The 24,577-nt window shown below is 39.2% G+C and overlaps 1 protein-coding gene across 3 annotated transcripts; it reads left to right on the forward strand.

Moving 5' to 3' along the window:
• Positions 1 to 20,962: 20,962 nt before the first annotated feature.
• LOC104114744 (urease accessory protein F) lies at positions 20,963 to 24,203 on the forward strand. 3 transcript variants are annotated; one of them, XM_009625257.4, is made up of 3 exons: positions 20,963 to 21,090; positions 21,205 to 21,312; positions 22,544 to 24,203. In XM_009625257.4, exon 3 carries the CDS (start codon positions 22,554 to 22,556, stop codon positions 23,283 to 23,285), a length of 732 nt encoding a protein of 243 aa, XP_009623552.1. In that variant the 5' UTR covers positions 20,963 to 21,090; positions 21,205 to 21,312; positions 22,544 to 22,553; the 3' UTR covers positions 23,286 to 24,203. The 3 variants fall into 3 exon arrangements, with proteins under 3 accessions (XP_009623552.1, XP_070053259.1, XP_018632697.1); XM_070197158.1 differs by having other exon boundaries at positions 21,205 to 24,203; XM_018777181.3 differs by lacking the exon at positions 20,963 to 21,090 and having other exon boundaries at positions 21,097 to 21,312.
• The last annotated feature ends 374 nt before the right edge of the window (positions 24,204 to 24,577 follow it).

The raw sequence follows: 24,577 nt of genomic DNA on the forward strand, positions 1-24,577 counted from the left end.
CTTGTGCCTATAGACATAGTGTATATGTGTTATGTAATACTTTTTATAGTTATAGGCAGTTGTTAGAACAACCCCGTACAATTATATACAATATTAGTATAGCTATATACTATATTGGTATATTAGTATCATATGCTTTTGCACCCTCCACTTTCAATCAAGAGGTTGTGAGTTCGAGTCATCCCAAGAGCAAAGTGGGGAGTTCTTGGAGAGAAGGATGCCGAGGGTCTATTGGAAACAGCCTCTCTACCCCAGGGTAGGGGTAAGGTCTGCGTACACACTACCCTCCCCAGACCCCACTAGTGGGATTATACTGGGTTGTTGTTGTTGTTGGTATCATATGCTTTTGGAACCTTTTTTGGTTGTCTTGGCTATTTGTTTTTCCTTTAATAATAATAGTATCGTACAATATCTTGAAAATACTTTATAGCTGCATACCTTTTTGCTTTTTCTCTTTATGTCAATCTCTTATGTAATAGTAGTATAGTCATTTATAGTTTCCGTAAATTAGCCAGTAGAATTGTATACCCTGTTGGTATAGTTATATGTCGTGTTGGTACCGTATGATAGTTGTAACATTTTTGGTTGTTTTAGTTACATTTTTAAGTGAATTATATTTTTGAAATTATTTATATGAACATGTTTTGCAGTGTTGGAATTTTCTTGTGCCTATGGACATAGATTATAAACCAAAGGTTAATTGGGATACCAACTGCCATGTTATTCGCCTGTTGAAAGAGAATTTATCAAAGACGCATTTTCGGATGTTTAAGAAAAAATACTTTGGATATTTTTTGGATCTATCACCAGTTATTGTGCAGATTCGTGTTATGCACCATTTGCTTATTAGAGAAGTACATCATGAGGTGAGAAATGATATGCGATCTATAGTGAGTGATTCTAGGTTGTGTTTTGGTTTGGGTGAATTTGTACTCGTTACTGGGCTGAAATGTAAGGGTGATACAAGTATAAAGAGCGTATAAGAGAATAGGTTGATTTCAAAATATTTTGGGACTGCATCTGTGATATTGGCCCAACTAGTAGATTGTTTTGCGAAGAAAAAATGGAAAACAGATGATGATGCGTTGAAGATAGCAGTTCTTTATTTTGTGAACAATTTCTTACTTTCTCTGCTCAAAACAAAGGTTATTTCACAGTCTTACATTGACTTGGTTGAGTGCGGTGATTTTAATAATTATCCCTGGGGTATAGATGTTTATAACGCTACAATCGACTCGTGTTCCAACAAGTTTCAAGATAAGCCTTCTTTTTATAAACTCGGTGGCTTCCCGTTGGCTTTACAGATTTGGTTGTATGAATGCTGCCCAAGTTTGGATGGTCACTTTGCTGATCATATTGGAAATAAACTTTCACGAATTCTGAATTGGGTAGTCATGGGTCAAATGCAGAATGAGCGAGTTGCTTTGCGAATGTTTAGCTTACAACACGAGCAGGTAATTTTCTCATATTTTAATTGCCTCTCTTAATGTTTTGGTACAGTTTAGTCACGGGTAGTTGTAGCAATATCCTAGATCAATGATATACTCTGTTGGTATACATGTATACCATATTGGTATCATATGGTAATAGGGATCTTTTCTGCTACTTATACTTTTAATTTTCTCATACTTTTATTGTATCTTTTAATGTTTTGGTATAGTATTTTAGTCACAGGTAGTTGTGGCAATATCCCATATCAATGATATACTCTGTTGGCATACATGTATACCATATTGGTATTTTATGGAAATAGGAATCTTTTCTGCTACTTATAGTTTTATTGCTACTTATACTTTTAATATTCTCATACTTTTATTGCATCTTTTAATGTTTTGGTACAGTAGTTTAGTCACAGGTAGTTGTAGCAATATCCCATATCAATGATATACTTTATTGGTATACATGTATACCATATTGGTATCATATGGTATAGGGATCTTTTATCTTTCCATGTTTTATTATCATTTCTATTTCTAACGAGTGTGTTTAATAATTGCAGCTAAAGAACATCACCCCAATTGATGTTGAGAAGGAACTATCTGATGTGTGTGGTCTAAACTTTAAAATTGAAGTTGATTGTACTGACAGTCAGCCTGATAGATTTCAGGTTTTTGGCACTCAATTGCCAAAGACACAAAGTATGCATCAAAGTATTGGAGGTGATTCTGAACATACCAATACTGAGGTAATGAAGGAGTTACAAGGTTTGAAGCTTTTTGTAGAGACCAAGTTTGAGGAGGTGCTTGAAGCTATTGGTAGGCAGTCAATGAAACCAGAGGGAAATTCAGCGGTATTGATCAAAGATGCAATAATATAATATAATTCTATAGTATATTGTTCAAAGATGCAATATATGCTTATAGGATACTATTCCATTCTTTACTTTTAGTGCACATAGTATTCTTGTAATATACATAATAATAAACTTATTATTTTCTCACTTTCAGCATAAGCAACTGGATAATGATCCTTACTTTGGTGAGATGCATGATTATGACCAAGTTGAAAGGAGCGACGGTGGGAATGATCGTGTAGTTATTGGAGATAGCACGCCCAAAGCGCCTTCTAGTATGTAAATCACATATTTGATTTTATTTTTTTTGCTGTTATTTTTTGAAAATAGTACTCTTGATTATACTTTTATATGTTTAGTGTCTGGTTTTGGTGGGGTTGGTCGAGAGGGTGGTGTCAGTGGTGTCAATGTGAAGAACGTCACAGCAAGGCATGGCGTAGTTAATGATGATTTACGTTCTGCTAAAATGTTGTATATGTAATTTTTTTTATTCTTTTTTATTTATTTATCTTTATGTATTTGTGTGTTCATTGACCTTAACTTTTTCAGCCCCCTTCATAAATGAGCATGATTTTGGCTTGGATTCTAACATTGAACTGTCTGCATCTGCAATTGATCAAATCACCCCCATTACACAACAATCAAAATATAAGCACTCATCTCATGATGTTAAATAGTGATGCTGATAATGCTTTTATATGTTCAACATCTTGGGTTGATGGTGTTAGTCAAGTGGATGTTGGTGGCAGTAATGTGAATTTTTCTTCTGGTAATGTCTTTTATATATAACTTTTTATTCTTTTTTTTTTAATTTCTTAACTTTGTATATTTGTTAATTCACTAGCATTTTCGAATTTAAGCTCTATGTCGACACGAGGGTGATCTTGACTTGGATTGTGATTTTGAATATACTGATTCTCAACTTGATCTAATTGCTGCCATTACACAAGGAGGGAGACGTAATGTAAATTAATCTGGAAATGAACTGACAACTCGTGATGTAAATAAGTCTAAACCTGATCAGTCGGTATCAAGAACTATTATACAGACACAAACAGATGTTGAAACAACTCCTGCAGTTTTCACACAGAGAAGGCGCCATGCAGCTGTAAAACAGTCGTCGTATAGGAATGACTGGCAATCTGATGTTAGTACAGTTGAGGGACCCTCAAAGGTTATCAAAGGAAGATTTTCATTTGTAAATGACATTTCAGTGGTTGTTGATTATAAGCTTACGACTGCATTCTCAAACTTTGTTGAAGCAAACATGCAATTAGGAGAATGCTATTCGTTTTCATGTACTTTTGTTTTCATGTTTTCTTAATTTTTGTTGATATATTTTTTATCCATATCTTCTTTTATACGAAATAGGGAAGTGTATTTACCTGGTGATCAAAAGTTGGACCCTTGTTTTGACTTTGAAGTTGAACAGATTGATGATAAGACATGTTTCCATAAATGAAACTATTATGGCAGGTCGCTGTCTAGTTCGGTATGTGTACTACTTTTTATTTTTGTTGTTGTATTAGTTCATGCATATTGTTAGTGTTAGTCATGTTTTCTTCCTATCTTTTTTGTAACACTTGAATATTATATTCTACTATCTTAGAAAAAAAGCGAAATATGGAATTAATATGCCAATCAAAGTCACAACTACAGATACTCTTTTTAATAATATCATTCAAAGGGTTTACACATAATTTGTAAAAGGTGGGAAACAAGATCATTTGATTGATAGATCAGACGATATCATGGAGTACATGAAAGGATTTAGGATGCATTGCAACACTCCATGGCACCAGGTTGATCATGTCCTCTTTCCAATTAATTTGGCAGAAAAGTGGCATTGGATATTGGGGTGTGTATCATTCCATAAGAGATGTTTTTATGTATATGACTCGCTACGTAGTCGAAAGCACAAAAAAAACTATTCAAAAGGTGGCAGAGGCATATGCTGTGTTGATCCCCCTATTTCTAGTTTGCATTGAATTTTATAACCAAAGAAGTGGCATTGTAGTACAAAATGGTCCGTACATGGGAAAGGACTTGACTGATCCATTTGAGATTGAACTGATTACAAATCTGCCAATATAGCAAAATTCGTAAGAATAGTTACTTTTTTTTTACTTTGTTTTCCTCCTTCATATTAACATTTTTCACTACTAATCGATTTTTATATTCTATTCATTTGTTTTATTTTAGAGATTGTGGAGTATATGTTGCATGCTTTGCTGAGTACATTATTGAAGGTCTTCCAATCCTTGTTGCCAATTTTGATGTGGATGGTCTTCGAGCTAGGTTTGGTATATTGGTGTGGCACTATGGGAGGAACAAGCAGTTGCATGGCGAATCAAGTAAATCTGAGGCTCTAGTAGCAATAAAAATGACTCATGGAAAGAAGCGCAATGTAACGACCCGGCCGGTCGTTTTGAGAGTTGTATCCCCATTCCCCCATTTATTACTCCATTTATGCTTTATAGCTGTTATATGACTTATCGGGTTAGTTGGTTCGGGTCCGGAGTGAATTTAGAGTGAATTGAGATACTTAGTCTCTTAATTGAAATCTTAAGCTGGAAAAGTCGGCCGGATATTGACTTATGTGTAAACAACCTCGGATTGAAATTTTGATGGTTCTGTTAGCTCCGTTGGGTGATTTTGGACTTAGGAGCGTGTCTGGATTGTGATTTAGAGGTCGGAAGTAGAATTAGGCTTGAAATGGCGAAAGTTGAATTTTTGGGAAGTTTGACCGATGGGTGACATTTTGATATCGGGGTCGGATTCCGATTCTGGAAGTTGCAATAGGTTCGTCGGGTCATTTGTGACTTGTGTGCGAAATTTGAGGTCAATCAGACGTGATTCGATAGGTTTCGGCGTCGTTTTGTAGAATTTGAAAATTTCGAAGTTCATTAGGCTTGAATCCGTGTGTAATTCATGATTTTAATGTTGTTTGAGGTGGTTTGAGGATTCGTCTAAGTTCTTATTGGGATATACAACTTGTTGGCATGTTTGGTTGAGGTCCTGGAGGCCTCGGGTTGATTTCGGGTGGTTAACGGACTTGGTTTTGAGTTGGGGAAATTGCGGAAATTGGTCTGTTGTTGGTGTAATCGCACCTGCGAGGGTATTAGCCGCAGGTGCGGTGGAATTGGCGCAGATGCGGAACTAGGGGCTGGCCAGGGGCGAACGCAGGTATAAAGGAGAATGCGCATCTGTGAGCCCGCAGATGCGGGAAGGGCTCCGCAGACGTTAGGGTTGAAGGCTTGGCTACTTCCGCAGAAGCGGGCAAAGGGCCACAGAAGCGCCTCCGTAGATGCGAGACCTGGAGCGTAGGTGCGAGCTTAGTGACTTTAGTGGTTTTCGCATAGGCAGAGGAATAACCGCAGAAGCGGTTCTGCAGGTGCGGATAAGTGGTCGCAGGTGCAAAAAGCCTAGGCAGAATGTTTAAAAATAAGGGTTCGCGATTATAGTCTCATTTCAACATTTTGAACTCGGACTTGAGTGATTTTGGAGAGGATTTTCGAGGGTGATTTTAAGGTAAGCTACTTGTACTCATTTTTTTTAATCAATAATCTTGTTTCCCATTATTGTTCCAATGTTGATTGTGTGGTGTTAAGGTTAAATTAGGGGGTTTGAGGCTAGGGATTTGGAGAGTTAATTTTGGGGAATTGAATGGTCATTTGATGTCAGATTTTGATAAATTCAGTATGGTTAGACTCGTGAGTGAAGGGGCTTTCGGGTTTTGTGACTTTTGTCGGATTTCGAGACGTAGGCCCGGGGGCGATTTTTGACCAATTTCGGATTTGGGCTTATAATTTCGTATTTTTCTTGTGGAGTTGATTCCTTTAGTCCGTATTGATTGTATTGTACTGATTGTGGCTAGATTCAAGATGTTTAGAGGCCGATTCGCGAGGGAAAGGCATATTGGAGTACAGTTTTGCTTTGATTGAGGTAAGTAACAGTTTTAAATCTGGTCTTGAGGGTATGAAACTCCGGATTTTGGTATTATATGATTGTTTTGGAGGTGACGCACATGCTAGGTGACGGGCGTGTATGCGTGCACCGTGGGAATTGTGACTTGGTCCATTCCGTGAAACTGAGAAGTTGAATAAACTTGTTGTTAACTATATGCTCTTCATGTGTTATAGAAATTTGACTGTGAATCACGTTAGAGACCATAATTAGGCTATGTGTTGCTACTATTAGGACCAACAGAGGCCGTGTTACATGTTGGATTACCTACTAAATGCTATTTGTACTCAGTTTCAGTGTTGTTCGCATATCATATCTCAGTCTCTATTATTCTTGTTGATACATCATATTATTGCTATTTGGGCTGATTTTCCTGATTTCTGAGAGCCCGAGAGACTAGAGAGATTACTGACTGAGTGAGGCCGAGGGCCTGATTGTGAGGTTATTTGTGGGATCGGGCTGCACGCCACAGCATGTGTTTCATTGATTTATGCCATAATTTGGCTTGATATAGCGCTCGGGCTGAAGGAGCCCCTCCGGAGTCTGTACACACCCCCAGTGAACGCAGATACCTACTGAGTGGGAGTGCCGAGTGTCGAGTGTTGAGTGACTGTGAGGAATAAGTGGCTGAGAGGAATGAGTGATTGTGAGGTTGGAGTGAATGGGAGGACTGAGTGATTGTTGCCCCTGAGAGGTTGTATATGATTTCATTGTTGTTGCACATAGTTGCCATTTATCACTGATATTGGAAAACTTGTGAAGGATACTTTTATTTGGTTTTTACTTGAATTTGGCGCGAATAAACTGATTTGACTTAATTTGCCGGATTTGAAAACATGTCTACTTTTCTTGTTGAGACTACTGAAAATGAATTTTAACTGTGTAGCTCATTACTATCTTTCAGTTCCTTATTTATTATTGTTACTTACTAAGTTGGTTGTACTCACGCTATACCCTGTACTTCGTGTGCAGATCCATGAGTTTTTGGATGCAGAGAGTGTTGATATTTCGCGTAGCTGACCGTTGGAGATACCGAGTTAGCTACTTGGCGTTCGCAGTAATTGTTTCTCCTTCCTTATCCTTTCTTTCATTGTATTTGGATCCAAACTGTTACAGCCGTTTCATTTTTAGACTGATCATGTATAGATGCTCATGGCTTAGTGACACCCCGATATTGGGAGTTATTTTCGCACTTGTGTTTTGGGTTTTGCCCCTTGTTTATGAAAACTTTTCCTATTTCAAATGTCTTGAATTATTTTTTTCTTTTAAATATTTGGAGTAATTGGAAATGACGGTTTGCCTAGTACCATCGATAGGCGCCATCACGACAGGCTAGGATTTGGGTCGTGACAAGTTGGTATCAGAGCCTAGGTTACATAGGTCTCATGAGTCATGAGCAGGTTTAGTAGAGTCTTGCGGATCGGTACGGAGACGTCTGTACTTATCTTCGAGAGGCTACTGAACCCTTAGGAAATTTCACATTTCTTGAATTCTTGTCATGCGAATTTTCTGATTCTATTAATTAAACTTCTGTTGTTCTATTCTCTCACAGATGGTGAGGACACGTACTATGGTACAGGATGGACAACCACCAATACCACCAGTCAGGGCCGCGAGAGGCCGAGGTCGCGGTAGGGGCAGAGGTGAAGCACGCACAGCAGCTAGGGCAGCACCTACAGATACACCAGTTGCCCTAGTTCAGGAGCAGGCTCCAGTTGTGAATGAGCCTGTGGGACCATCTCAGGCACCACCCGTGCCCATTGTAATTCCAGGCCTTCAGGAGGCCTTAGCTCAGATTCTGACCGCATGCACCAGTCTTTCTCAGGAGGTCTCTGTTCCGGCCGCAGCAGCCACTTCTCAGGCCGGGGGAGGTGCTTAGACTCCCATCGCCTGCACACCAGAGCAGGTGATACAGGGACTCCAGACACCGAGGGTACCACCAGCCCAGCTTATTGCAGCCGTTCAGGACTATGTGGTTCCTGTCATGACTGATGATGAGCAGCGCCATCCTCCATCTTTCAGTGGTACAAAAGGAGAGGATGCACATGGTTTCTTGGATAAGTGCCAGAGGATACTCCGTACAACAGGTATTCTAGAGACCAGTGGGGTCTCGTTCACTACTTTTCAGTTCTCTGGGGCTGCCTTCAGTTGGTGGGAGGCTTATGAGAGGCGTAGGCCGGTCGGCGCAGCACCCTTACATGGCAGCAGTTCTCCGTTCTTTTCCTAGAGAAGTTCGTGCCTCAATCCCACAGAGAGGAGCTGCGCAGGCAGTTCGAGCAGCTTTGTCAGGGTGATATGTCTGTGATGTAGTATGAGATGAGATTTTTTGAGTTGTCCCGTCATGCTGTCTGGTTGGTTCTCATAGACAGGGAGAGGATCAGGAGGTTCATAGATGGCTTCACTTTTCAGCTGCAATTGCTTATGACTAAAGAGAGAGTGTCTGGTGCTACTTTTGATGAGGTTGACAACACTGCTCGTTAGATTGAGATGGTTCGCAGCCAGGAGCGGGGTGAGAGGGAGGCCAAGAGTCCTTGTGGACAGGGTGGATTCAGCGGTGTTCCTTCTGGGGGTCAGTTCTACCATGGTAGGGGTCGTCCTTACTGGCGTGCTCAGACGGATCACCCAGTTCACCGTGGTGCATCATCTAGCCATGGTTCACACAGTTATCAGCAGGGTCACTCATCTCTCAGTGCTCTTCTAGCTCAGAGTTTGTCCCGTGCTCCATCGGGTCAGGGCTCGTCTATGCCAGGTCCTTCTACCAGTTATCCTAGTGCTCGGGGCTCCCTTCAGTCCCCATCACCCGCACCAGGGAGTTGTTTTAAGTGCGGGGAGTTTGGGCATATGTGGAGGTAGTGTCATCGTCGTCAGGGAGGTCCAACACAATAGAGGAATCAGGTTGCGTCTTCTACACCAGTTGCTACACCACCTGCTCAGCCAACTCGGGGTGGCCCCCAGTCAGCTAGGGTCGCCCTAGAGAGGGAGGCCGATCAGGTGGCGGTCAGGCCCAATTCTATGCTCTTCCCACCAGCCAGATGCCATTGCTTCCGATGTAGTGATCACAGGTATTGTCTCGGTCTTCCACAGAAATGCCTCTGTATTATTTGATCCTGGTTCCACTTATACATATGTTTCATCGTATTTTGCTCATTATCTGGATATCCCCCGTGAGTCTCTAGTTTTATCTATTCATGTATCTACGCTGGTAGGCGATACTATTATTATGGACCGGGTATACCAGTCGTGTGTAATGACTATTGGGGGATTGGAGACCAGAGTTGACCTCTTGTTACTTAGTTGGTTGATTTCGATGTGATCTTGGGTATGGACTGGTTGTCTCCATGTCATGCTATTCTGGAGTGTCACACTAAGACCGTGACATTGGCGATGCCGGGGTTGTCGAGGGTTGAGTGGAGCGGCTTTATAGACTATGTTCCCAGTAGAGTGATTTCATACTTGAAGGCTCAGCGGATGGTTGAGAAAGGTTGTCTATCTTATCTGGCCTTTGTGAGGGATGTTAGTGCCGAGAACCCTGCTTTTGATTCTGTTCCGGTGGTGCGAGATTTTCCGGATGTGTTTCCTGCAGACCTGCCGGGCATGCCGCCTGACAAGGATATTAACTTCGGTATTGATTTGGTACCGGGCACTCAGCCCATTTCTATTCCACTGTATCATATGGCACCGGCGGAGTTGAAGGAATTGAAGGAGCGGCATTAGGAACTCCTTGAGAAGGGGTTTATTCGGCCTAGCGTGTCACCTTGGGGTGCACCAGTTCTATTTGTGAAGAAGATGGATGGTACTATTATGATATGCATTGATTATAGGCAGTTGAACAAATCACAATCAAGATCAAGTATCCTTTGCCGCGTATTGATGATCTATTTGACCAACTTCAGGGAGCAAGGGTGTTCTCCAAGATTGATTTGAGGTCAGGATATCACCGGTTGAAGATTCGGGGCTCGCATATTCTTAAGACAGCTTTCAGGACCTGTTATGGTCATTATGAGTTCCTTGTGATGTCTTTTGGCCTGACCAACGCCCCAGCAACGTTCATGCATCTGATGAATAATGTGTTTCAGCCTTATCTTGACTCGTTCGTTATTGTATTTATTGATGATATCCTGGTGTACTATCGTAGCCACGAAGAGCTTGCCCAGCATCTGCAGGGATGAGAAGCTTTATGAAAAGTTCTCCAAGTGTGAGTTTTGGCTCAGTTCAGTGGCGTTCTTGGGCCATGTGGTGTCTAGTGAGGGTATTCAGGTAGATCCGAAGAAGATAGAGGCAGTTTAGAGTTGGCCTAGATCGTCCTCAGCTACGGAGATTCAGAGCTTTCTCGGCTTGGCCAGTTATTATCGTCGCTTTGTGGAGGGTTTCTCGTCTATTGCATCGCCCTTGACCAAATTGACCCAAAAGGGTGCTCCTTTCAGGTGGTCGGATGAGTGCGAGGAGAGCTTTCAGAAGCTCAAGACTACTTTGACCACGGCTCCAGTTCTAGTTCTACCATCAGCTTTTGGTTCTTACACAGTGTATTGTGATGCTTCTCGGATCGGCATTGGGTGTGTGTTGATATATGAGGGTAGAGTGATTGCTTATGCTTCGCAGCAGTTGAAGCCTCATGAGAAGAACTACCATGTTCATGATTTGGAGTTAGCTGTCATCGTTCATGCATTGAAGATTTGGAGGCATTATCTCTACGGTGTGTCTTGTGAGGTGTTTACGGATCATCGGAGTCTCCAGCACTTATTCAAACAAAAGGATCTAAATTTGAGGCAGCGGAGATGGTTGGACCTGCCAAAAGACTATGATATCACCATTTTGTATCATCCCGGGAAGGCCAATGTGGTGGCCGATGCCTTGAGTAGAAAGGCGGTAAGTATGGGTAGTCTTGCATTCATCCCCGTCGGGGAGAGACCTCTTGCAGTTGATGTTCATGCTTTGGCCAACCAGTTCGTGAGATTAGATATTTTGGAGCCTAGTCGGGTTCTAGCTTGTGTGGTTTCTTGTATTCCTTATATGATCGCATCAGAGAGCGCCAGTATGATGATACCCATTTGCTTGTCCTTAAGGACACGGTGATGCTAGAGATGTGACTATTGGGGATGATGGGGTATTGAGAATGCAGGGTCGGATTTGTGTGCCCAATGTGGATGGGCTACGTGAGTTGATTCTTGAGGAGGCCCACAGTTCACGGTATTCCATTCATCCGGGTGTCGCAAAGATGTATCAGGACTTGAGGCAGCACTATTGATGGAGGATAATGAAGAATGATGTAGTAGGGTTTGTAGCTCGGTGCCTTAACTGTCAGCAGGTGAAGTATGAGCATCAGAGACCGGGTGGATTGCTTCAAAGGTTAGAGATTCCAGAGTGGAAGTGGGATCGGATCACCATGGATTTTATAGTTAGACTCCCACGGACTTCGAGGAAGTTCGATGCTATTTGGGTGATTGTGGATCGGCTGACCAAGTCCGCGTACTTCATTCCAGTTAGTAATACCTATTCTTCAGAGCGGTTGGCTGAGATTTACATCCGAGAGATTATTCGCCTTCAGTGTACTAGTTTCCATCATTTCAGATAGAGGCACACAGTTTACATCGTAGTTTTGGAGAGCCGTGCAGCGAGAGTTGGGAACCCAGGTTTAGTTGAGCACAACATTTCACCCTCAGACGGACGGACAATCCGAGCGCACTATTCAGATATTGGAGGACATGCTACTGCTTGTGTCATTGATTTTGGGGGTTCTTGGGATCAGTTTCTGCCACTCGCGGAGTTTGCTTACAACAACAGTTATCAGTCGAGCATCCAGATGGCCCCGTGTGAGGCTTTGTATGGGAGGCAGTGTAGAACTCCGGTGGGTTGGTTTGAGCCCGGTGAGGCTAGGCTTTTGAGTACATACTTGGTTCTGGATGCATTGGACAAGGTTAAATTGATACAGGAGCGGCTTCGCACGGCGCAGTCCAGACATAAGAGTTATGCTGACAGGAAGGTCCGTGATATTGCTTACATGGTTAGGGAGAAGATTCTGCTGAATGTTTCACCCATGAAGGGTGTTATGAGGTTCGGGAAGAAGGTCAAGTTGAGCCCTCGGTTCATTGGGCCTTTTGAGGTACTTCAGAGGATTGGGGAGGTGGCTTACAAGCTTGCCCTGCCACCTAGCTTATCGAGTGTGCATCCAGTATTTCATGTTTCTATGCTCCGAAAGTATATTGGCGATCCGTCTCATGTTTTGGATTTCAGCACGGTTCAGTTGGATGGTGATTTGACTTATGATGTAGAGCCGGTGGCCATTTTGGATCAGCAGGTTCAGAAGTTGAGGTCAAAAGATATAGCTTCAGTTAAGGTGCAGTGGAGTGGTTAGCCCGTTGAGGAGGCTACTTGGGAGACCGATCGGGAGATCGAAGCAGGTATCCACACCTATTTGAAACTCCAGGTATGTTTCTAGACCCGTTCGAGAACGAACATTTGTTTAAGAAGGGGAGGATATAACGACTCGGTCGGTCGTTTCGAGGGTTGTAGCCCTGTTTCCCTATTTACTGCTCCATTTGTGCTTTATAGCTGTTATATGACTTATCGAGTTAGTTGGTTTGGGTCCGGAGTGAATTCAGAGTGAATTAAGACACTTAGTCTCTTAATTGAAACCTTAAACTCGAAAAGTCGGCCGGATGTCGACTTATGTGTAAACGACCTCGGATTAGAATTTTGATGGTTCCATTAGCTCCGTTGGGTGATTCTGGACTTAGGAGCATGTCCGGATTATGATTTGGAGGTCGGGAGTAGAATTAGGCATGAATGGCGAAAGTCAAATTTTTGGGAAGTTTGACCGGGGGTGACTTTTTGATATCATGGTCGGATTTTGATTTCGGAAGTTGCAATAGGTTTGTGGGGTCATTTGTGACTTGTGTGCGAAATTTGAGATCAATCAGACATGATTTGATAGGTTTCGGCATCATTTGTAGAATTTGAAAATTTCAAAGTTCATTAGGCTTTAATCCTTATGTAATTCCTATTTTTGATGTTGTTTGAGGTGGTTTGAGGATTCGTCTAAGTTCGTATTGGGATATAAGACTTGTTGGCATGTTTAGTTAAGGTCCTGGGGGCCTCGGGTTGATTTCGGGTGGTTAACGGACTTGGTTTTGAGTTGGGGAAATTTCTAAAATTGGTCTGTTGCTGGTGTAATCGCACCTGTGAGGGCATTAGCTGCAGGTGCAGCGGGATTGGCGCATATGCGGAACTGGGGGCTGGCCTAGGGCGAACGCAGGTGCGAAGAAGAATGCGCATCTACGAGCCCGCAGATGCGAGGGTTGAAGGCTTGGCTGCTTCAGCAGAAGCGGGCAAAGGGCCTCAGAAGCACCTCCGCAGGTGCGAGACCTGGAGCGCAGGTGCGAGACCTGGAGCGCAGGTGCGAGCCCAATGACTTTAGTGGTTTCCGCAGAAGCAGAGAAATAACCGCAGAAGCGGTTCCGCAGGTGCGGATAAGTGGCCGTAGGTGCGAAAAGCCTGGGCAGAAGGTTTAAAAACAAGGGTTCGCGATTTTAGTCTCATTTCAACATTTTGAACTCGGACTTGAGCGATTTGGAGAGGACTTTCGAGGGGTTTTTGAGGTAAGCTTCTTGTACTCGTTTTTGATCAATAAGTTTGTTCCCCATTGCTGTTCCCACGTAGATTGTGTGGTATTGGGGTGAAGTTGGGGGGTTTGAGGCTAGGGATTTGGAGAGTTAATTTTGGGGAATTGAATGGCTATTTGATGTCGGATTTAGATAAATTTTGTATGGTTAGAGTCGTGAGTGAAGGGGCTTTCGGTTTTTGTAACTTTTGTCGGATTTCGAGACGTGGGCCCAGGGGCAGTTTTTGACCAATTTCGGATTTTGGCTTATATTTTCGTATTTTTCTTATGAAGTTGATTCCTTTAGTCCGTATTGATTGTATTGTACAGCTTGTGGCTAGATTCGAGACGTTTGGAGGCCGATTCGCGAGGCAAAGGCATATTGGAGTAGAGTTTTGCTCGGATTGAGGTAAATAACAGTTTTAAATCTGGTCTTGAGGGTATGAAACCCCGAATTTTGGTGTTATATGATTGTTTTGGAGGTGACGCATATGCTAGGTGACGGGCGTGTGGGCATGCACCGTGGGAATTGTGACTTGGTCCATTCCGTGAAACTGAGAAGTTGAATAAACTTGTTGTTAACTATATGCTATTCATGTGTTATAGAAATTTGACTGTGAATCATGTTAGACACCATAATTAGGCTATGTGTTGGTACTGTTAGGATCCACAGAGGCCGTGTTATATGTTGGATTACCTGCTAAATGTTATTTATACTCAGTCTCAGTGTTGTTCGTATATCATATCTCAGTCTCTATTATTCTTGTTGATACATCATATTATTGCTGTTTGGGCTAATTTTCCTGATTTCTGAGAGCCCGAGAGACTGGATAGATTGCTGACTGAGTGAGGCCGAGGTCCTGATTGAGAGGTTATTTGTGGGATCGGGCTGCACGCCGCAACATGTTTTCATTGATTTATGACATGATTTGTCTTGATATAGCTCTTGGGCTGAATGAGCCCATCCGGAGTCTATACACGCCCCCAGTGAGCACAGGTACCTACTGAGTGCGAGTGCTGAGTGCTGAGTGACTATGAGGAATGAGTGGCTGAGAGGAATGAGTAATTGTGAGATTGGAGTTAATGGGAGGACTGAGTGATTGTTGCCCTCAGAGGCTGTATATGATTTCATTGTTGTTGCACATAGTTGCCATATATCACTGATTTGGAAAACTTCTGAAGGATACTTTTATTTGGTTTTTACTTGAATTTGGCACGAATAAACTGATTTGACTTAATTTGCCGGATTTGAAACCATGTTTACTTTTCTTGTTGAGACTACTGAAAATGAATTTTAACTGTGTAGCTCGTCACTATCTTTATGTTCCTTATTTATTATTATTACTTACTGAGTTGGTTATACTCACGCTACACCCTGCACTTTGTGTGCAGATCCAGGAGTTTTTGGACGCGGAGAGTATTGATATTTCGCGTAGCTAACCGTTAGAGATACCGAGATAGATGCATGACGTTCGCAATCCTTGTTTCTCCTTCCTTATCCTTTCTTTCGTTGTATTTGGATCTAAACTATTATAGTCGTTTCATTTTTAGACTGATCATGTATAGATGCTCATGGCTTAGTGACACCCTGATATTGGGAGCTATTTTCGCACTTGTGTTTTGGGTTTTACCCCCTTGTTTATGAAAACTTTGCCTATTTCAAATGTCTTGAATTATTTTTTCTTTTAAATAATTGTTTATTTGGAAATGACGGCTTGCCTAGTACCATTGATAGGCATCATCATGACAGGTTAGGGTTTGGGTTGTGATACGTAAGAAGTAGTATAAGTCTCTTTTTGCTTTTAGTTAATCGTAGCATGAAAACTTTGCAGGATTTTAATAGTTTTTGGTGAAGTATGCTATTTTGCATTATTATATTGTAAAAATGCTAGCTTTTGAAAGTGTGTTCTAGGAATACAATTGTAATAGTACAATATGTTACTATAAGTGTTTTAATGTTGGAATCTATCTTCAGTTTGTTTTATTAGGCTTCTTCAATAAAGTGCAGAACATGGCTGTTACAGCAACACAGTTTGTTCCTACTCCTACTGCCATTTGTAGTAGGAGGAACATTGTTAGTTCGCTGTAATACACCATCAGAAGTTGTTTTTGGAGGTGTATTTTAAGGGAGTTACGGCGTTCAAAAAGAGGAACTATATTGCTATATGGTTAAAGAATAGGGCGAGCATTGATTTGAATGAGAAGAAATATTTTTAGAAAGTGAACTGGTTTTGAATTTGTATTGAGTGTAGTTTTTAGTTGTAGTTGAATCTAAGAAATTCTGTGCAGATTTTGCATTGCTGCACCAGTTGTATTCTGCAAAGATTTTGCTTCAGATATATTAGTGCAGTAGAACTATATACCAATCAGGTATACAGATATACCATTTGGGTATCACATTGTATTTGAGTATCCTTTTTCCTGCAGCAACTAGATGTAAATACTGACATGACTTGCAAAGTGTGACAATTTTATTGAGGAAGTATGTACAAATATTGCATTTTTTGGTGCACCACTTGTATTTCTGCACATATTTTGGTTTAGCCATATTAGTGCAATACAACTATATATCATTAAGGTATAAAAATATACTATTCGGTATCACATTGTATTTGAGTACCTTTTTGTTATACTTCAATACTGACATGAGTTGCAAAGTGTGCCCATTTTGTTGAGGAAGTATGTACAGATATTGCATTTATTTGGTGAACCACTTGTATTTCTGCACATATTTTTATTTAACCATATTAGTGCAATACAGCTATATACCAATAAGATATACAAATATACCATTCGGGTATCACATTATATTTGAGTACCTGATGATGTACAATAACTGCATGTAAATGGCTTCCAATTTGTTATACTTCAATACTGACATGAGCTGCAAAGCTTGCCCGTTTTGTTAACGATGTATGTACAAATATTGCATTTGGGGCACCACTTCTATTTCTGCACATATTTTGATACCAATAAGGTATACAGATATACCACTTGGGTTTCACATTATATTTTAGTACATTTTTTCCTGCAACAACTAGATATAAATGCATCCCACTTTTATATACTAAAATAAAAAATAAACAGATTCTTATTGAAAACACAAGTAGCCATATAAATTTTTGCCAAAAAGTAATTTGGCAAAGAATCACCATACTAAATATATGTCTAGTGCAAGATATGCATTTTATTTCTTTGAAAATCAAATGATGTGATACTACGATATATGAGTTCTATAAAAACATTGAAGCATTATATCAATCTTTCTTTGGAATATTTCGGCACGTTCTCTGGTTGTGTCCTTTTTTCCCTTATAGTGCACATGTAACTGTATTTCCTTCCCAACCTCCTATGCCTCTCTTCTTTTTAGGTCTTCCTGGTTTGATTTTTCCTTTTAGTGGCAGTACCACCTGCGAAGAGACATTTTCTAGAATTTGCCACGTTGTTTCATTAGGCAAAGGGTTTACTAGTATCTCATTTGTTTTCAGCAAGTAGTTTATGTTGTAGTAATCCGAGCAATACTTGTATGAATCCATATAAAATTTTTGTATAACTGCCATTGCACGTGGACATGGAATATCGTCTAGCTGAAACCTTCCACAAGTGCAGTTTTTTTCATGTAGGCGCATTGCATTTCTTGTTTGGCCATCAATTACTAAATGTAATAATTGAGTTGATGAAAATACCTAATATAATTTTAATTAAGAAAAGTCATTAGTTGTATGAAGTAATAGTATTTTGTTAATAATAATATACAATTTTTTTAGTGAAATCTCTAAGGTGCAGAAGTAAAACTACAGTACATGCAGTGTTTTTATGATTCTGAAAATGCATACCATCATCGTCTGTGATAAGATAGTATTATCTACCAATATTTTTTCATACTTTACACCGATCTTCATAAATGATTCCACGGTATCCTTCTGATTGGTGTAATTCCATTTCTGAATCAATGTTGTCATAAAGTCAAGCAAATTCACAACTGGGAGGTCTCTTGCGTGCTTGTTTGCTGCATTTACTGATTCTGCAATATTCTATGTCATGGTCATGGTTCTATTTGCCTTATGCGCCCGGGACCATTTATCATATCCAATATCCATCAGGTTTTCACTCTACTATCAATAACTTCTAACTCTGCCATATGTCTGTTGAATTCTTCAACAGTGTATGCTCTTGATAACGCAAAGTATACTTCTTTGATTTGTTTTTGGCTCTTCCTGAAGTTCGTCTTTATGTTGTTCCACAGATGGAACATACATGCATAATGAGGGGCTTCTAGATAGACAATCAAAGTTGCTCTCCATATACGATCATGCATGTCTGATACAACGCACATTCCCTCTCTTTGTCCATAGGTTTCTCTTAACTGCACGAAGAACCACTCCCACGATGCATCGTTTTTCGAATCAATTATTGCATATGCGAGGGGTAGAATATGTCCTGTAAAACCAAAGGAAAAGATATTAGTTACAACACACAATGTTAATTTATCATTTCATATAGTAGTATAGTCATAGGTAGGTGCAGGTATGTAGCAAAATAATTATATACTCTGTTGGTATACTTGTATACCATATTGGTATCAGATTATATTTGAAAATCTTTTTTGCTGCTTTAACTGAATGTAATTGGATTGTACTTTTAAAATAGTAAAGTGCATCAATTATTCAATACTAATTTTGAGACAACGTTTTTTCTTACCCTCTGCTTTTTGCGTGGAAGCCGTGAGTATGGTCCCTCTATATGTTGACTTTAAAAAACTTCCATCAACTATAGCTGTTGGCCTACAATAGATCCATCCTCTAATCGATGCATATATAGCTATGAATGCATACAAGAAACTCCCATCTACTTCAGTGTGTAGTCGTGTCACTGATCCTGGGTTAGCGTACTCTAACATATAAAGATATGTTGGTATTTTCTTGTATGACTCACTTGGTGTTCTTCTCAACAATTGCATTGCTTTTTCTTTTGATCTCCATGCTTGCATGTAGCTTAAGTCCATACCATATGCTTTTTGGATGTCTCGCTGGATATCTGTTGGTGTATATATAGTTTTCGGGTCAAGAAGTTTATCTTGTACCACAGCTGCAATAAAAGCTGAGACATCTTGCTTTTGTGAATAAAATCTCTTATCATTTAAACAACTGTGGACAGAATTGAAATTCGTCACTTTGAAAAGATTTGATGCTCGCAGGCTTGATGCTTTAAGTTTCCAAGTGCATCTTAATTTCATCCACACATTCAAGGGTATACCTGTTTATAATACAAATACAGTTATGTATCATATTTTAATGATAAAAAATACACACACAAATCCGTACAATTCTATACTCACATAGTATACTCATATAACATACCTATATACTATATCAGTATCATATTTTACTAATAAAAAACATAGACAAACCAGCACAATTCTATACTCACATAGTATACTGATTTAGCATACATATATACTATATTGGTATCATGTTTTACTGATAATAACAAACACACAAACCAATACAATTATATACTCGCATAGTATACTGGTATAGCATACTAATATACTATATCAATATCATCTTTTACTGATAAAAAATACAGACAAACCAGTACAATTCTATACTCCCATAATACACTAATTTAGCATATTTATATACTATATCCATATCATCTTTTACTGATAAAAAAATACAAACACAAACCAATACAATTCTATACTTACATAGTATACTGATATAGCATAGTAATATACTATATCGATATCATATTTTACTGATAAAACACACACACAAAAACCAATAGAATTCTATACTCACATAGTATACCGATATAACATCCTGATATACTATATAGGTATCACATAGTTTTTTACTTGAAAAAATATAGACGAACCTTCTTGGGCATGATTTATTAACCCCATATTGACATTTTTCTCTAACGGCATACTATTTCATAACGAGAGCCAGCAGGTTCTTGTCTTTGTAAATTTGTTCTTTTTTAACTTTTTGATGAAATTGATCAGTTATGATGTTTGCATCATCAAGTTCTATACTGATATCATCTCCTTCTTGCACATCAAAAGTACTAATCATATCACTGCTTTCAAATTGTGCACTTTCTGATGAAATTATAGCAACATCGAAACTGGAGGTGTTTGCAGTTATAGTATTTTTAGCAAATGACACACATAGTGGGAGTGTTGTCATCCCTGCACTTGATTTTTTCAATTCCATATAAACAATAACACTTATATCGCTGCAAATTATAATTGGTGGATATCCTTGAGCAATAGCATAATGAATAACTATTGTGTTAGTGTCCTTTTGCAGTTGCTTTGCAATTTCTCTGAGAAGTTCAAATTTCCAACAGGTATTTATTAGAATTGCATCAACATGAAAGTTTATGAAATTATGGTTATCATCCCATTCTGCACTATGCTGCAACAGAATTGGTATATTTTTCATCATTCTGAAGTTATAACTACTTTTATGTCCAAAATTAAATCTTGGCGATGCAAATTTCAACAATGTTGATGTCAAATACTGAATTTCAACAGAAGATTTTTCGAAATCAAATCAACTGTTATGATTCAAACCTTCAGATCTCCAAACTGAGAACAGAACTTTCAGCTGAAAATTCAGAAGTTTGAGTGCTAAACTTCTGTAATCTGCGAAATCAAAATCGAAAAAATAAGATGTGATTTTGAGCATCAAAAGTTTTAGCATCTTCCAAAGTCAAATCAGCCACTTCTACAAAATTTAAGGAGAAAAACTCGAATTTTAAAGAGAAATCAGCATCTTCGCTATGTTTTTTCACACTTCCGATCTTCAAATTAGGGTGGCGATCTTCAAATCTTCAACAGATGCTGGTAATTTTTGTGCGCTAATTTTCTAAAATTTTGAGCAGCTTTTGCGTTTTTATAGGTAGGGCATTAGCGTGGGGTAGTTATTTTGAGATACTCGTTTGTTTATTAAATGGGTAGGGGATTTTAATTATTTAATGGGTAGAATTCTTTTATGGGTAGAGTAGGGTAAATATTTTAAGTTTTATAGGTATTCCTGTCTTTTCACCTTTAAAATTTCCATCAAGTAACCCATGCTCCTCCAATCGATTTCGAATTTGGGCTCGGATCCGGTTTATATCAGCCCATCGGTTTTGATATTCTGAGCTTCCTCCGTCCATCTGTTTCCGCGGCTTTCTGTCTCTCCCTCTCCTTCACCTTCAAAACTTCCTTTCGCATCCAACGGTTGAAAATCTAATACTCCCCACTGTTTAAATTCGCTTCTTATTTGCTTCAATTGATCATAATTCAGACCACATAATATATTAATTTTTATGTTGTTTGTTTTGAGTTATTCAGATGAAATTCGAAGACTGAGAGTTGTTCGCTTACTCCTTGTATGAACAAAACTACATGCTTCAATTTCTAACCAAGCAAATTTGAGTATTTGCCATCATTTGATCTAAGGTATACCCTTTTATCCAATTTATCTATTCAATATGGCCACTGAGTATTTTATACGATTAGCGAAAATTATAATTTAAATGTTCTTAACGAATAACGATTTATCGTCTATCTAAATCATCAATTATTAGAGATTGGATTCTAGATGCTAGTCCGTGGATTGTAAAGCACCAAAATGATTTTTATTTTTTATTTTTAAAATTTTAAGCATTTCAGATTTAGCAGTCCACCAAATGGATGTGTTGACGATGGAGTACTTTATGCTTCATCCGTACTGTTGTCACTTCGTGGATCAGCGCGTTATACTCAAACTTAACTAAGTTGCTGTTAACTTGAGAATTTAATACTACTTGTAAGCTGAAGAAAGGATGGTCTATAATCAAATACTCCTTCCGTTTCAATTTAGATGAGTTAGTTTGATTCGGTACGAAATTTAAAAAAAAAAATTACTTTTGAAACTGATGGTCTTAAAAGCTTAAGGAGTAAAAGCTTTTGTGTGACCTTGATATTTGTGTGGTTATAAAAAGTTCTCATTAAGAATAAAATGGGTAAAATAAAGAGTTTAAAGTTGAATTATTTTCAAATTTAGAAATGTGTCATTTATTTTAAAACAGACTAAAAAGGGAAATACCTCATCTAATTTGAAACGGAGGGAGTAGTTCTAAGCATAGCAATCATATAAATTATTAAGAATATAGCTGCTTTAAAAAGTTTGATGTCTAATTAACTGCAAGACAGCATCTTAGTCCTATGTGATTGCACAGATATTATCTTGGTAGTCTCAACGATATAGAACACCTTGGGTGTTAAACTAACAAGTGTTTGCTTCTGAGTAGCCAGTGGGTGAAACCTTGGTTAGAGATTCTAAAATTGTGTATGAAAGAAATTTGTCAGGATATATATGATCAATTTCGCTTGCTGGGACATAAGGTTGTTAGTAAGAATCTGATCTGACTATTTGATCATCAACTGATTTTTCCAAGACTAATACGTTTAAGATCTTCAGTAAGTTTTCGTTGGACAGGAATCTATTGCTATTTCTGGCAATGTATCTAATTGCAAAAGGTTCCTTTTGCTATTTGATTGCACAAGATTTCTTTTGTTTAGAGTTATCAAAATGAACTTAATTTACATAATCTTTCTTGGACCATTCTGACTGGTTCAACATGGATTGCTGTTTCCTCCCATTTTTTATTTGGTTGTTCTGTCCTGCTTTTGACTTCTAAATGCTCAGGCCTTTAGAAATGGAGGATGTGGTAGAGAAAATTGATGACACTCCCCAATTCGCACCGAATGGATCACTACTTCAGTGGAGCCAATGGCAATTGCTTGATTCAGTTCTTCCTACGGGTGGTTTTGCTCATTCTTTTGGCCTTGAGGCCGCTATTCAAGCTCAGTTAGTCTCTGGGCCTGAAGACCTTCGAACATTTGTGACCCATATACTGGAGAATACAGGAAGTCTATTGCTTCCTTTCATCTGTACTTTGAATGCATCTCCTAATATCGAAACATGGTATAAACTTGATAAAATATTGGATGCAACACTAACAAATGAAGTTGGGAGGAAAGCATCTATCTCACAAGGATCAGCACTTTTGAGGGTAGCTGCCGCCGTGTTCCATGAAGTTCCGTCTTTAAAAACTATGCGAGAAATGTCTTTGACTAGCGGAGCTGTCCGGTTCCACCATGCCCCCATTTTTGGACTTGTATGTGGGCTTCTTGGATTAAATGCTGAAACTTCTCAGAAGGCTTACATGTTTACTACAATGAGAGATGTTGTATCCGCTGCAACAAGGCTCAATGTGGTAGGACCGCTAGGTGCAGCTGTATTGCAGCATCAGCTTGCTGCGAGTGCAGAAGAATTATCAAAGAAATGGATGAACCGTCCTGTACAAGAAGCATGTCAGACTAGTCCTTTGCTTGATACTGTCCAGGGTTGTCATGGTTATTTGTTCTCCAGGCTTTTTTGCTCTTGAATGGTGGAACTGAAGATTCAAGATACGAGGGTTTGGGTGGATGAGAAAGTTACTGATCTTAATACTACAGTTCCATAAATAATTGTTGAGAACATTTCAAGCTTGTCGCTTGGTTAAAATCAGAGGCACCAACCACAGTGACGGCTTCTCTTGGAACTGCTGAAGGATTTATGGTTTTCACACTTCCAAAATGTGATTTTTTTCTTCGAATGATGGATATGTCTCTTGACTTGAGCTACAGGGGTTACACCACTAAGTTTGTTTCGACAAAGCATTATTGATGAACCACAAGGCTTATACCAATATGTTTGTTTACAAGAGGCCGCCCCGCTTTCAATTCAAGGAAGTTCCAGTGATGCTTGCAGATATTTCTTTGTTATCAGGAGGAAGTACAAGAATGTGAGAGCTGCAATTAGCTAGGCCAGCAAGCTTATCGGAGTAAAAACTTCAGCTTGCTTGTGTGACTGACATCTCTCTCTGCCATTCATTTCCACCCGCAAAGATTCTTCAACCACAATCTATAATATGCAATTGAATTGCAGGACGATAGTGAATGGCCTTTGGACAATTCTTAAGACGGAAAAGCTGGGGTCATAAACTTGCATGAAATGGTATATTCTTCAAGTTTTCAGAGGTTGCTTGTTATTCAAAGGAGGCATATATTATTGGATGTTGAAGACTACTAAATACTGATATCCTCTTAATGGTGCCAAAAAACTTCTCATAATCTCAAATCTCTTCGCTTTCTTGAACCAAAATCACACGCCCTCACAAACTTTATGAGATCGACTACCTGCTTTCTTTGTTTTCTCTTCCTTCTATACTTTGTTATTAGAATGCCAGCAATTCATTGTTGCGGAGGTTTTAGGCCTATAAGCCTCTTACAATGTTTGAATTTAAGAAAGTGTCTTTTTTAGATCTCTTACGTGTAAAAGAAAGATCTCTTACGTGTAAAAGTAAATCTCTAATAAAAAAAAGATAGGTCATAAAACTAAAAACAAGTTTGTAAAAAACCAAACCCCAATATGCAATATTGATTTTCTGTTAAAAAGGAAAAGGAAAAAACCGTGTTCTAATTTTAAGCAACATAATTTAGAGACAATTTATTATCCAGTCAGAACAAGTACAACTCATGACGAATATCCCAATTCAAAATCCAGTTATTTTACAGCAAAGGCCCAACAAATGGACCCCACCCTAGTTTTCTATCAAAATCCAAAATTAACTGCTGGCCATTCTTCAGTAATGCAGTGACGTGTCAAGATCTCGGAGCCCAATCTTTTCCTTGAGAT

This window comes from Nicotiana tomentosiformis, chromosome 3 (assembly GCF_000390325.3).
Source record: "Nicotiana tomentosiformis chromosome 3, ASM39032v3, whole genome shotgun sequence".
Lineage (NCBI taxonomy): Eukaryota > Viridiplantae > Streptophyta > Magnoliopsida > Solanales > Solanaceae > Nicotiana > Nicotiana tomentosiformis.